A 14766-nucleotide genomic window follows, 5' to 3' on the forward strand; every position below is an offset into this window, starting at 1 on the left:
AAGCGGGCAAGCTGACAGACAAGTRACAATCCCCTGATCAAGGAGGTGAGCAATATGTGTCCTCACTTCCCACAGTGAAAAACAAAAAAATCACTTGTCCTGTTACTGTACTATATAGTTATCACTATACTGTGATACGACCTTTTGTGACATCTGTCGGAGAAGACAGCTACAGTCAGCTGAGAGGGTGGATGTAAGAGTCTGTATGAAAGAAAGGCTGTATTGGCTCAATATGCACATGAGKGTGTACTGGCACTCACTGAAGTGATATAACACCGGCCTTAATTTCAGCCCCTCAATCCTGTTGTACAAAAGCTCCCTCTTCCTACAGTAGGAAGGTCGCCAAAGGTAAACATCTGGGATGAGACTTATCTACTAGGGCTAAAGGCAGGAACTACAGAGTGACAGGGCAGAAAAGTCTGGAGGAGAGATGTAGGACAAGGCAGGTGAGTTAGCTTTCAGGTGTACTTATMGGCATGGAAGTTCATTTAAATTAATTTCAAGACCCAGAGTTTCAGTTATCGATTTTAGAACGATAAAATGCTTTTAGAACATTTACTCAATGGAAAATGACTATGTGTTCATTGTTCAATACTGAAATGCTCATGATGTGTATTCTTTATTCTGACACCTCTTTTGTGGTTCTCATGCCTCAAAAATGGACAGAAACTGGTATTTTGTGGAGGGAACACGTTACTCATCTTTTTTTAAGGCAGTGTTTTCCTTCTGTGGGGTTTAGCATTCTCAAATGTTAGATAAACAATTATGTATGATCAAGGTTACTATTCCTATCCCTCCCATCAATCTGGTTACAGGTGGATTCCCAGAACTCATTCCAATCTCCTCAGCATACCATTTTCAGGGTCTCAGTTTCAGACAAAAACCTTTTCAACTWAACCAAAACTTTAAGTGATTCTCCAACATTTTTTCTTTTAGTCACTTCTTCAGCTGCAGAGAACTTTCCAGCTGCCACTTCTTCTGCACAATAACACATCTCTTACCATTATTGCACGTGCTTCCCTTGGTAATTTTATGCTTTTGCCCTGAGGAGGTAGGAAGGGGTACATAGATTAGTTGCCGTAAGTATATGAGCTCCCAAAACTGAATTGAGGAATTCTCATTCCATCTTACTTTCGGTGACAYTATGACCAGTAGTTCATAAAGATGATCCGATGAAATGATGGGACAATAAAACTCTTTCCTTAGTCATAGATCCCCTCTACAGAAGTTGATGGGATCACCTTTTTCTCCTTTCCTACTGGAAAAAATTATGGGGGGAATCTATTAAGCGGAAGCCAGCCAATCGTGATGCAGCGATTTTAGGGGAAGTACCCAGCTATCCCCTGGACTGCAAAATCCCCCCGTTTCTCGGTCGTGGATGTGTCCGCAGCATTCCCTTTTTCCGCACTCCGCCTCCCAGCACGCCCCGCTCCTGCGCCGGCCTACAGCTCCCAGCGTGCCTCGCTCCCAGTGCCGGCCTACAGCTCCCAGCATGCCCCGCTCCAGCGCCACTTCCCCCTGAGCTCTGCGCGGCGTCGAACTATAGCTCCCGGCAGGCACCGCGGCCGCAGGAATACATCACCCAGGCGGCGCCGCGTCGCCACTCCGCGCATGCGCCGCCGAGGGCTGGGCTGTTGCTCCCTCACGGGCGGCTGCGGCGGGTCCTCGCCATGGAGTCCTACGACGTGATAGCGAACCAGCCCGTCGTGATAGACAACGTGAGTGCGGGCGGCCGCGCGTCYCGGGAGCGGGGAGGGCCCGCAATCCCTTTGTCATCGGGGGCGGCCGCGCCCCGCCCGCCGCCTCCCCCCCCTCGGCCGGCCCGGCCGCCGCCTCCGGCCCTCGCACAGCGCCATACGGCATCCTAGGGGGGCGGGGCTGCTGCGCTTCTTTGCGCCACGATTGGCTGGGGCGACTGTCAGTCACCCGCCGTGGGGCCGCTGCCCCGCACCGGGGGGCGCAGCCCCCGCCGCCGCCGAGCTGCCTGTGGCTGGGAGGGGCGGCGCGCCGCCATTGGCCGGGGCGGCTGTCAGTCAGCCGGGCGGCCCGCTGTACCTGCCGGAGTGGGACGGGACTGGGGCCGGAGCACCTGCGCTCATTGGCAGCCGGCGTTGTCAGTCAGGCGGGGCTTCCCCCGGCCCCGCCCCGCCCCTCTTTGTGCCGGGGGGACAATGGGGGTGCTAGGCCAGACCATGGCCGCACTCCCAGCATGCTCCGGGGCAGGCCTTGGCCAGGGTTCCAGCGTGCTCTTGGCAGGCCTTGGATGGACCCCGCAAAGGCTTTGGGGGTGCGGCATTTCCCTTGGCCCATGTGGGACATGGAGCTCTCCAGGCAGGCCCCCATCACAGGCCCAGCCAGAGAGAAGCCTTTGCCCCCKATACTGCTCCTTCTTCAGTGCATCCAGCATAGTGGTCACAAAGTAGTGCTKTTTCCAAGGCGTGGATTCCCATGCTTGGAATGCCGCTGCTGAAGGATCTGTTCCCAGCACGGGTTGCATCAGCTGTAATCTGACAGCATGGTGTGGTGTTGCAGATGGCTGCTCCAAGCTGCTGATGCTGCTCGTTAGCACAAACCAGACCTTCAATCTGTGTGTGTAATAGCTCTGCAGGAGATGAATGACAGTGATTCCTTGCCTCCGTGAGGTACTTCTGGGTCCATTTCTGAGTTGCCCCATTCACACTGCCCTCCCAGGAGGAAGGACTCTCCAGGAAGAAGTGGGAGGGCATATCTTAGAGGGAGCCTCCTTCAGTGTAGTGAGTCACAAACCCSTGCTCCTCCCTTCTGACCTCTACCGCCAGTGATTGAGATTGTGTTGTTTTGAAGGGTCAGTGCTGTGCTCCATTCTTCCTCCACAAGCTTAATGTCTGCTGAATCTTTTTGACATTTGATGTGGGCTTGCTAGCCTGGCACTTCTCAACCCATTTCTTTAACTCACTATAAGGTAAATGATCTGGTATTCTCAGATGAAGGCAGTTGTTCTGACCCGTTCTTTATAGATCCCAGACTCCTCTCTACAGTCTGAGCTCTCTGATACAGTTTTTGCATTGTTTCTTTCCCTGGAATCTTACAGCAGTGAGATTTAGGTTAGACATTGAAGGAAATAATTTAACAGAAAATGAGAGTAAGCAGCAAAATTGACTGCGTTGAGAAAAACGTGTCTTTTTTATTGAAGATATTAAAAAAAAAAGTGTTAGGTTGATTGTTTTTTGGAATGACTGAATCAGCACTGATCCTGCTGTGTTGTTGAGKGATTACCTAAACGTTAAATTTATCTCTCGGTATTTTGGTACTGCGAGGATGACTTTGTTGAACTATWCATGTAGTACCAGCCTATATTTAATTTCAGCATGTCCTTTTGTTATTTAGTGCAATGATTGCCACCCCTGCCTCAGACTTGAAGAAGGGCTCATGTACCAGCAGCTGATTCTGTGTCTTTTTTCATTTTATCAGCTGGTCTTATAAAAGCTATTTCTTCTTGCCTCTCCGATAAATGAGCTCTCCCCCTCCCCCTCCCTGTATAAGAAGTAGAATGGACCAGTTGTTGTAACATCTGCCTGGAACACTGGCAGCCTGTGGGCCGAGGAGCTGTGTGGTGACACTGCATTTTTGGTACTCATTGGAGTTCAGGCAGGATAGGAATTGRAGCTGCACAGAGCAGTTACCACTCTTCCCGCTGCTGTTCCATTCCTGCTTTTCCTCAGAGAGCTGCAGGCACCTTTTGAAGGCTGAATGTTATCCTGTCTCACGTGTGCCTGTACGTGGGAAGGTGGGAAGGGGGAAGTGAGATACTGAACTGGTGAGAGCCAGACCCCATCCAGTCCCAGCTCTGCTCTAGTATTTCAGTGTGTTTYAAAAGGACATGAAATTCTGTAGCTAAAACTCAGCAAGGAGGCTTTTTCACCTTACCAAACTGTGCTCTTAGCTGCATATTTTCAGCAGGGAGAGCACTGTAATGTACTGTGAGGGGTTGGAGCTGTACCTCAGCACAACTTTAATGCCCTGCATTGTCTAATTTTCAAGAGTTGTATTCCCATCTCCAGTCCAACAAACTCTCTCTCTGAATGGTCTTGGACCCCTGCTTAACGTAATGCACATGTAGATAGTCCATCTGTAGCCTAAGTAAGTGCGAATTTCTTGACCTCCATGGAATTATCTCGTTTGCTTTGTAGTCTGAGTGGTGACATTTTAAGCAGCTGAGCTGTCAGTAAGGGCGGTTCTGTCTTTTGTTTGTTCTTGATCTTATAAATTCTRTATTAAATGAAACAGTTTTACGATATGAAACATGCACTCTCCATAGTAATTGCTACATGGAAGATTGATTGGAGATTTCCATTTAAATTTGAGTCCTAAATGCATCAAGATGAATCAATCCATAAACTGACTTCAGAACTAGTGGATGAGATAYRTTCAGTTCYTTCAAGGCACTCACAAGAATTTTTCAAGAGTTTTCTTCCTTGACCGCTACGTTTTATATGTAGTTTTTCTTCTTTAATTCTTTTGCTCAGATTAAAAAAATAAAACAAAACACCCCTGCTGAACAAAATGGAAATGAGGACCCGGGCAGAATAGTTACTGGTGGAAGTACATAAGTTTGTAAATTTTTGAAATGTTTTAATAAATCAGAGTTTGTAGCAGAAGAGAAAATGCATGTGGTTTTGATTATTTGAAACAAAAATGGAAAARCAGGTCTTTAAACCTCCTGAATCGGGGTTATTTCAAAATGTAAACATTTTCYTCTCATTCCATTTCCTCTCAAACTGGTCTATAATAAACAGAGTTACTCCGTATGCATGTATCTTCAAAGAARTAAAATGTTTTCAAGAAAAATTGGATGGGTCAGAAAGTGCAGTCAGGTCTTTGTAGTGTGGAGATATCAAACAGCTGTTCTTGGTTTATTCCCAGGCACTTGGAAGCACAACTGTGCTAAAGCCCCATCCCACCAACACATTCAAAGCAGTCATTGGTCTTTGACTCCAAGCTGGAGTTCTGAACTCCCAACACATTTGGTTAACTTTGAACTTCAGTATGGAAATCTTAAAATACATAACTTGCTGGGAATCTCACCAGGACACACTGGATAATTTTTGGCTTGACATAAAGAAGTTKCAATCTCTAAATTAAAATAGGAGCATCATTGTTCTCCTGAAACTGGTTCCCTGCAGCTGAATATGCTGGCAGCAAGATCAGTCATTATCTTGAACAAAATATTCAATAAGTGCAGTATTCTAATGTGGTTGCATTACGTTACCGCATTTCATTCAACTTTTTTTCTCCAAGACTTGACACAGGTTGTTATTCTTTCCCAGGTAGAGTGTTGTTTATAAGCTATGATACAAAAAATCAAAATCAAAAMTCCTTTCACTGTGAAGGGAGTAGCCAGAAGAGAGTTTGTCTCAAGGGAAGTCTTTTTAAAACTTCACAGGCCATTTTGTCACACTGATAYCAGTTAATGCAGACCTTGGGATGCAACTGGAGCGAAGTCCCTTGTGCCAAAAGGAAGTAGTCCTGCCTAGTTGGCAGCTTGGGTGTGCTCCTGGAGCCAGCCTGCCTGCAGGTGTTTATCAGGAGACAAGGATTCAAGCAATCTACCTTTCATATGCTTTAAAAATAGCTGTGTCTGGTTTGCAGAGTATTCCTGACACTCACCTCCTACAGMTGTGTCCTGGTAAATCTAACTCTGGTGACTTAGAGGCAGGAGTCCTCCAGCTGTGGTGGCAGAGCACACATGCTCTGTGCAGAGCCTGACATTCCAGTTGAAACTGCTTGTATTTGGAAGTAGCTTGGCAGTAAAGCACTGGACTGTGAAGAAGAGAGGCTGGGGTTGCCCCACATTCCTTTCTGCTGAGCCTGCTCTGATTGGTAACCTCTAACACTGGGATGGCCCTGTCAGGAACTGTTGCAGCCAGGGCTTGCCTGGCATAGCCCTGAGCGACTCATCTGGCCCCAGCCTTAAAGTGAAAGCCGTGATGCTGACACATAAGAGATGCTTAGAAGTAGAAAGCTATGGAGGAACTGTGTTGCTACTCATTGTAAAATGCTGTGGGGCAGCCAAAATACCTTTTTGGCCTTCAAACTAGAGCAGTCCTGYTGCAGAGCTCTTGGGAGTGAACAGGCTCTTCACAGGTCACAACTTTCAGTGCAAGCTCACATACACTTTGCTCCCAGCATGGGATCAGGCAGAATTGCTTCTCTTTCTGCAGATGCATTTSTGTCTGTGGTAGTCTGGGATTACCAGTGAAACAGTTTATCTGAGGAGATCCTGTGAAAATCTGCTCCTTAGCAAAACTTGGGTGTTCCTGTAAGCTGCWCATTGTTTCAAGATGTCATTCCCTTGTGCAGGGAGAGGAAATGGAGGAGGGGAAGGAGTCAGCACAGATCCAAGTTGATGATGGTGTTCCCAGGATGCTTCCGGATAGGGATGGGAACTGTAGGGCCAGATGCCCGKCACTGACTCCCTGCCAGGGCCTTGCAGTGGCTGGTTTTACCCACTCCGTGTTTGCTGCTTTGAACGTTGCGGAAGGCTCTTTGGATCTGTGCCTTTCTGACTGCCATCGCTCATCTCTTCTTTGTCTCTTCTGAACAAGCTCTATCCCGTCAGCTATGCTTCCTGCCCCCAGCTGTTCCCTTTGCAGTCTAACCAGTGCCTCTGTCCGTTCCAGTGTCTTTTCTGACCACATTTCTGCCTTCTTAGCATTAGCTACTTCATCCGCCACTTTATTGTCTTTACCCTAGTCTTCTCTCCAGTCTGTTTCCCACAATTSTTTGCATCTTAATTCTCTGACTTTATCCACCCTCCCTCCATTCTTTCCAAATTTCCTTCACAGAGGCCTGTAGCCTTCATTCTTCCAGTGTCCCCTGAAGCTGACAGAGTTCAGTTGCTATTTCTGGGCTTTCTGGAGTCTTCTCCTCCCCCCAGAGATTATCTAATATCAATAGAAAATTGTGGAGTGTGAATTTAGCCTCCTGCACCCCTCACAGTAGCCCTGGCTAGAAAAATACTTGTCTGCATAGGGCAGCGTTTGGGTGTGTGCATAGCAGTACCGGGGTGCGCAGGGTGGTTGTGCCCTGTGAGATGTGTTGCTGCCAGGGAGGATGCCAGTTACTCCCTCCAAGAACCAAGCTGGCACTTCCCATCCCCAACCAGCCTGAAGAGTAAGTCCCTGGGGAGCTTTATTCCTAGTAGAAAGGAGGGTATCTGGCAGTGCTGATGTACTTTGCTACTCCTCTAAAACTTGTGAAGATGATGGAATGAATGATAAGCTCACATATTTGTTGCTTCCACAGGGCTCAGGCGTGATTAAAGCAGGTTTTGCGGGCGATCAAATACCAAAATACTGCTTTCCTAACTAGTAAGTATTCTGCTGGTCTTGGTAAGTCCATACTACCATGTACAAATTCTTTGAYATGTAAAGGGAAAGAACTGCCCAGTTTTATAAATGAAAGAATGAATTACTCTTTTCTGCCTGCTGCAAAGAAGCATCAGGGAGATAAGAGTTTCACTTCACTGTTAAGTACTTTGGGATTTTGGGGACACAGACACATCATTCATGATGAAGAAGTATTTACTCTCTTGTCTCTGTTCTAGTGTGGGCAGACCAAAACACGTTCGTGTTATGGCTGGTGCTTTAGAAGGGGACATTTTCATTGGTCCAAAGGCAGAGGTAAGAACTCCTGTACACTGCACTTCTTCACATATGTCAGTGTGCTGCTGTAATAGGGGGATGTGGCAGTTGGACTGCAGTTGGACTGGCAGTGGTTCTCTGTATCATGTGTAGGTCTGAAGAGTAGAACAGATAATCACTTGCATGCATGTCCAAGGTGGAGTGGGAGGCTTCATGAAATTCTTGTGCTAATCTGCTGACCACAGACCTGGTTCCCAAGACCTTCTATTATCTGTCTTTTCTTTTTAGGCTACTTCTAGCTCTATATGGTTACATTTTTTTGACTGGGAACTTTTGAAATGGACCCTACTCAATTGCTGTATATCTCACCACTGTGGGCAGAAAGCTTCTCTCTGAGTTCTGCTTCTGTCAGTATGTTGTCAAATGTTGTGTGGTCACATTTCTTGTGAGCTCCTCAAACTGCATTCTCCAGTACCACCCAGGTGCATTTTTTACCATGACTGAGCTGGTAGTACAAAGATACCATATGATAGGTGTCTGCGTGTTGGCTTGAAAAGTGTTAGGATGGAATATGCTCTGCAAGCATCAGACTTAAAYATTCCTTCTTGGCATGAACAGGCCTTGTCTAATCTTGGCTTCTCTGGGAGAGATGTTTGTCGTGAGTGTTCAGGTTTTGTCGTGTATGCCATAGATAAGTTATCTTTTAGTGGAATCAAAACTAGAGTCTGACAGTAAGTCACAATCACAGTGCTCAGAAATGTGATTGTTGGAGCCTCTGATCTCTCTTGTCCTTTTTATTTGCTCAGGAGCACAGAGGTCTCCTTGCGATCCGATACCCGATGGAGCATGGCATAGTGAAGGACTGGAACGACATGGAACGCATCTGGCAGTACGTGTATTCTAAAGATCAGCTCCAGACATTCTCAGAAGAGGTGAGAGACCACATTATGTGAAGGAACAGGTGTCGTTCATTGCATGTGTAACACCAGGAGCCTTGGAACTCWGGGAAAGATTTGGGACTTTACCTTTGCCCTTCTTTCTAAATGTGTGTCTGTTGTTGTTAGGCTCTTTCACCTCTCCGGAGATACGGCACAAGAAGTGTCCAAGCAAAATTCTTCCCTAGATCTGATAGTCTGCTCTGACTGAAAATCTGCCTTTCACATTTGCTATTCACACTCTCTGATGATTCTGCTGTAGGCCAAGTGCTTCTGACTTTTCCTGTTCTGCCTGCACATCAGGCATATCCACTCAGCAGTGACACGATTTGAAATGAAGAAGGAGAAAACCACAGTCTTGTGGTCTGGAAGGATCTGACCAAAACGTTATTAAMTGTCTGAGAACAATATAAGTTGTGGAGTAGGAATATTTCTGTCTGYTCATGCTAAGACCATATGCCTTCACCCTTTTATAGAGTCTGTGCATTTTGGCTAATATGGCCGATTTTTGTCACTGAGAGTCATCTTGTTTGTCCTTCATGGGGCAGAGTTACTCACAGAATACATTTCCTAACACTTCTTCATAACTAGACCAGAATCCAGCTGGTCTTCCAACCTAACAGAGATTATTCACAGTCTAATATAACTCAGTAGCTGAAATTACTCCTTTGTACCTGTCCTCCTGCACCAGTGGTTCCTAAAGTCAATAAATAAGCAGAAACTTTTAGGAACACACCCTACTGGCTCCTGGTTACTGCAGCACAGCTCCTTCTTCTCTTCCCCAGCATCCCGTGCTGCTGACAGAAGCACCCCTAAACCCGCGCAAGAACAGAGAACGTGCTGCTGAAGTGTTTTTTGAGACCTTCAATGTGCCAGCGCTATTCATCTCCATGCAAGCTGTGCTTAGCCTGTAAGTGTCTTTCGTCTTTGATTTCTGTTTGTGGAATGTTGCTGTGACATCCATTCTTTTACAAAACAACCTGTGGAAGACCTCACTGATGTCTGGCTTACCCCTTTTTCATGCAAGAACTGAAACTCAATTTGTCTAATAAAGATTTTGCAGGAAATTTGCTGAACTGTGAACAGAACTTGGGTTTTGAGAGTTTTTTAGCCCCTGTTCATGTGAAATCTCTGCTCCCTGAGTTGAACATGGATGTGCTGCATGCCTTGGCTCACTTTRAGTTGTTTGTTCTGACTTGAGCCTTTGTCCCTTTGGTAGCTACGCGACTGGCAGGACCACAGGAGTGGTGCTGGACTCTGGAGATGGTGTCACCCACGCGGTTCCTATCTATGAAGGCTTTGCCATGCCCCACTCCATCATGCGGATTGACATTGCTGGCCGGGATGTCTCCCGCTTCCTGCGTCTCTATCTCCGGAAGGAAGGCTATGACTTCCACACAACCTCTGAGTTTGAGATTGTCAAGACCATCAAGGAGGTGATGCCCTGCCTTGTTTCTGTATTTGTACAAGAGGGGATTTCTTCTCAAGGGAAGTTGTGATTTGTGAAATCTGGTGGCAAGTTCCAGCTTACGTAGCTCTGCACCTAAATCCATTAATCTGTGTGAGGGAGTCTGGGGCCACTAAGATGATTAAAGGACTCTCGTATRTGGAAAGGCTGGGAGAACTTGGACTGTTGAGCCACAAGAAGAGATGGCTGGGTAGAGTCTCATCAATGTATGTAAATGTCTGGAGGGAGAGTGCAGAGAAAACAGAGCCATTTCAGTGATGCCCAGTAACAGGACAAGATGCACAAACTGAAGCACAGGAGGTTCTGCCTGAACATAAACTTTTTTTAGCATGAGGGTGACCAGGTGCTGGCACAGTTTGATTAGAGGGTTGTGGAGATTCCATTTTGGTAACACCATCTGGACATGGTCCCAGACAGCCTTTAGAGGATCCTGCTTGAACAAGGAGGGATAGACAAGATGACCTCTAGAGGTCATATGCAACCTCAGCCATCCCATATTCTGGGAGAATTAAAGTCACATTAATCCCTGTTGAGGGGCTGTTAACATGGAGGTGAAGATGGGCTGGTGGTTCAGAATCAGTTTTGCATTTACCTGTGCTGCAGGGTCTGATGATATCTTTCACTAGTGTTTGTTTTCACTTCATGGAGTAAAATCCACAGCAGCTAGGGACCACAAAAGGGATATTGCACGGTTGTTTACCTGCTGTGAGCCCTAAAGGTCTTTTCCATTGCACATAATACTGTTGAAATCAATCTCCTCAAAGACATAGATGGCTTTTGATTATTAGTAAGAAAAATATTTTATCAGAGGCATTTGGGTTTACCTTTCTCATCTTCCTCTCCCTGACTCTCTTTCCTCACCAGCGTGCCTGCTACCTGTCGATAAACCCCCAGAAGGATGAGACTCTGGAGACTGAGAAGGCTCAGTACTACCTGCCAGATGGAAGCACTATTGAGGTTTGTAAGGACCACCTTTGGAGAATTCCTCATGTAAAGCACAGGGTTTCCAGAAAATCTCCGGATGGGAAATATCACGTGGTGTTAGATGGGAGGGGATAGTTTTAAAAGACCAAAACTTGGTCCTGGGCCATTGACTGGGCACTAGAATTTTGAGGGAAAGAAAACTTTACTAGAAACCTCACAACTTCTAGTAAAGTCCTGAGTAAGAATGCAGCATGACAATGGGGACTCTGAGCTGTTTGAGAGKAGGCTCTGATCTAACAAAAGTTTGTGCAGATCAGGTATAGAGTGTGGTTAGGTGTCAGCTCATTAATTAAATCCAACAGTGGTTTAAATGTGGCTTTTCTCCTACCTGGAATTGTCTCCTGTGCCGAAACAGTTGTTTTGAAGAATGTGGAATACTCTTCAGAAGCTTGAGCCCACTACAGAATGGTTGAAAGAGGGGAAATACAGGTTTTACCTCCAGTACCAGGGCTAGATTTGCTCCCTTTATGCCAGACCTGCTGTATGTGGTTTAGCAAGTTTCTTCATGTCTTTCATCTGCAAAATGGCAATGGTGCCCTTTGTAGGAGGTGTAATCTAAACTGGCATTCGCTTGGGATCTAGTGATGCAGCATAAATGTCCAGAAACTTCTACTACTTTGATGCTTCACCTTAGAAAGGCAGGCCCAGCTGTAGGTAGTGAACACAGCCACATTGTTCTCCTCCCTCTGTGCTAACTTCTGCTCTTGCAGATTGGCCCTGCTCGTTTCCGAGCCCCAGAGCTCCTGTTCCGGCCAGACCTGATAGGGGAGGAATGTGAAGGACTCCATGAAGTGCTCGTTTTTGCCATTCAGAAGTCAGACATGGACCTGAGGCGAACACTGTTCTCCAACATTGTGCTGTCTGGAGGCTCCACGCTTTTCAAAGGTTCCTGCCTCTTCTCTTTCACTGTGCTGTGCCATACTCGATCTCTTGCTTCTTTCTCATGTCAAACTGGGAGGGATAACCCTGATCACCCAACTTGTCCTCTAGGATGAGGGTTGTATAAACTCTGCTCTCAGGGCATTTACGGCCTAATTTTCTGAGTCGTAGTTGTATCCTRCTGAGTATGCAAGACATCTCTGCCTTCACACATCACTTTCTGGACTTGAAGGGCTTTTACTGTTTTCCTCCAATCAATGCCTGTGGCAGGACTGAATAGCTGCATTCGTTCCTGCGGCTGTAGCTTACGATGTCTGAGACTAGATACTGAAAAAAGCTCTTGCACCTTCTAAGGTTTCTTTAGGTTACTGATACATGGGAGTTAAACAGTCCTAGTCCTGTATGTGTGTGCAGRAAGGTTTCAACCCATCCCCTCAGGGCTCAGTTGGTACCTGGTGACCTAAAGGTACCCTCTGCGAAAACCCATCAGTCTGTTATCCACTGGTTGACTTCTCCAAATAGATCCTTGTCTTCCCATTGAACCCCCTGTACAAATGGGTTGGACACAAGACGAATGCCTAGGGGAGGAGGAGGTCCTAGCTAAAAACCTTGTTTGCGTAACTCAGGTTGCTGCTGAGGAATAGAGCCCATTGTGCCAGTGTTTGAGGTCTCAGTGAGACAAAATCCTATTGTGTTATTGTCTGCATTCTGTGCATTCCCAGACTGGAGTGTTTCTGTAAGATGTGGAATGGGATATTTGAATAGGACTACGTACATGCCCGCTTTGTTAGTGRATGGAACTTGGGATTTTGCTGAGATCCTTACACTACACGTTTTCTGTCCTTGTGTAGGTTTTGGTGACAGGCTGTTGAGTGAAGTGAAGAAACTAGCTCCAAAGGACGTCAAAATAAGGGTAGGAGCCATCTCTTTTGTGTTTGTCACTTACCAAGTGTGTTGTTCTGTGACCTTGAAAGAACCTTGCTCAGACTGCAGCTGCCATTTACTTCAAACCAGAAACGCCTTTCCTGAAACACACATATGCCCAACAGCATTTGCTGTTCTGATGAAAATTATTTTGGTTTTATCACTGAGAAAGTGGCTCTTTTGTGGAGACTGCCAGGTGTCTTTCTGTTGGCAGAGATCACATCTGTATTTGTCAGGTGTTAGCTGGAGTGAAGTGGGGACAGTGCGCTAGGAGGAGCAGACTGGACCTTGGGAAGGTACTGACTGATTCTCTTTCTTGCAGATATCTGCTCCTCAGGAGAGATTGTATTCCACATGGATTGGGTATGTACTGCTGCACAGCAGCATGTTTTGTTGTGGGATGGGGCTGGGGAGGCACAGCCTGGCAACTTTCATGTTGTTATCCCAACTGATGCTGTGTGTCAAGGGGGTTGTGTTGCTCCACTGAGTGATGCTTGGCATGTTCTTGGAGCAGCAGTCACCCGGTCATGTGGGAGGGGGCAGCTGGTGCCAGGCTCAGTAGTACTGGCATGTTTGAGGGTAGTGGGAGTGGGAGTGACTGTCCAGAGAGCATGTCTGTCATAGGTAACTGAGCCTCAGCACCTTTCTGTCATGGGAAGTGTCACGATAGAAACAGCCCATCTCTACAGATTTGTGAGAGTCCCAACATTTTCCTTTACCCATAACATTCCTGTCTTTCCCCAGTGGCTCTATCCTGGCCTCTCTGGACACCTTTAAGAAAATGTGGGTTTCGAAAAAGGAATATGAAGAAGATGGAGCTCGTGCCATCCACCGAAAAACCTTCTAGCCCTGGGACCTGTCCTCAGTCTCCTCCGAAGACTCACTTAAACTCGCTTTTCTGAGTCTGAGTGTCTGAGAGCTGCCTGTGTGTGTGTGTGTGCGCCAGCATGCCCCGATGTCACTGAGCAAAGAYGACAGCAGCAGGAGGGTTGTATTAGTACTACTAACTTCTTTTTTTTTGTTTTGTTTTTTTTTTTTTTTAATGGAAAGGAGAAAATACCAATCTAAATTTCTCCAGAATAGCCCATTCCTTTTTCATTTCAGTCTCTTATTTTCTGTATCACAATCACATCTGTCATTGTAAAACAAATAAGCAAAAACAAAGGGAACAGCTTATAGAAACTGCCTGGCAAGCCAGAAGGGAGCCAACCACTGCAGACTGTTCATGCAGGCTTTAGTCAGCCTGACTGCAATGCCTGGATTGTCTGGAAACACATAGCTGAGGCCCCATAGCTACTTCCTTCTTCAATGGTGTCTTCACCATCAGTAGGTTTTTGAATTGTTTTTAATATATTTTTTATTAAGATAAAGCACATTCTCAACAGTTAAGTCCATTTGCTCCCACTGTTTTGGTGTGTGAGTGTGCGTATGAGTGTGTAACTTAGCCTGATGTGGGGTCTGCACCACAGCTGGAGAAGTTGGCGATAGGACTTAGTTTGTATTGCATGGAGTAGAACAAAGCAAATCTAATCAGCTATCATTGTACTAGACGGTTATTCTCTCGTACCTTGTTTTAAATACCTTTTCTCCTCTGGAAGCAAGTATCCCGGAATGGGCGTGAAGGCACTTGTGTGTTCCCCCTCAACCTGCCAAGATTTACAGTGCTGACTTCTTGTGTTCTTTGTAAGAGTCGAGGCTGTTTCCCTCCTTCCTGCCATGTCAGGGCAAAGGGAGCATGTATTCACAGCCAGGCATAACTCTTGTGTACTTATCCATTCTGGGGCAAAATAATAATTGGGAAGGTGCATTGTAATGTAAAAACTGTTTTATTTATTGAAATGTCTGAGGATCTCAAATACTGACCACAGCACCTGGGAATTATGCTTTGGGTCTTCTTTGAACACCCTATTGCCCAGCTGCCCGCTGCTCGATGTTCGCACTGTGCACAGCACCC

General features: G+C 46.4%; 1 protein-coding gene across 1 annotated transcript; it reads left to right on the top strand.

Annotated features, from left to right (window-relative positions):
* The first annotated feature begins 1583 nt into the window (after positions 1-1583).
* Positions 1584-14690, top strand: ACTR1A (actin related protein 1A). The gene is made up of 11 exons (XM_057379848.1): positions 1584-1718; positions 7285-7349; positions 7586-7661; positions 8429-8554; positions 9343-9467; positions 9777-9993; positions 10890-10982; positions 11720-11894; positions 12740-12801; positions 13135-13175; positions 13557-14690. The coding sequence occupies exons 1-11, from the start codon at positions 1671-1673 to the stop codon at positions 13657-13659; spliced, it is 1131 nt and encodes a 376-aa protein (XP_057235831.1). The 5' UTR covers positions 1584-1670; the 3' UTR covers positions 13660-14690.
* Positions 14691-14766: the final 76 nt, after the last annotated feature.

This window comes from Malurus melanocephalus, unplaced genomic scaffold (genome assembly GCF_030028575.1).
Source record: "Malurus melanocephalus ecotype Western Australia unplaced genomic scaffold, MMel_1.1 scaffold_12, whole genome shotgun sequence".
Classification (NCBI taxonomy): Eukaryota; Metazoa; Chordata; class Aves; order Passeriformes; family Maluridae; genus Malurus; species Malurus melanocephalus.

Bases quoted from the DNA above. Each gene is read 5' to 3' on its own strand.
- ACTR1A (XM_057379848.1), top strand. From the start codon at position 1,671: ATGGAGTCCTACGACGTGATAGCGAACCAGCCCGTCGTGATAGACAAC. The intron at 9,994-10,889 runs GTGATGCCCTGC...TTTCCTCACCAG, and splicing joins TTGTCAAGACCATCAAGGAG to CGTGCCTGCTACCTGTCGAT. The intron at 10,983-11,719 runs GTTTGTAAGGAC...CTGCTCTTGCAG, and splicing joins CAGATGGAAGCACTATTGAG to ATTGGCCCTGCTCGTTTCCG.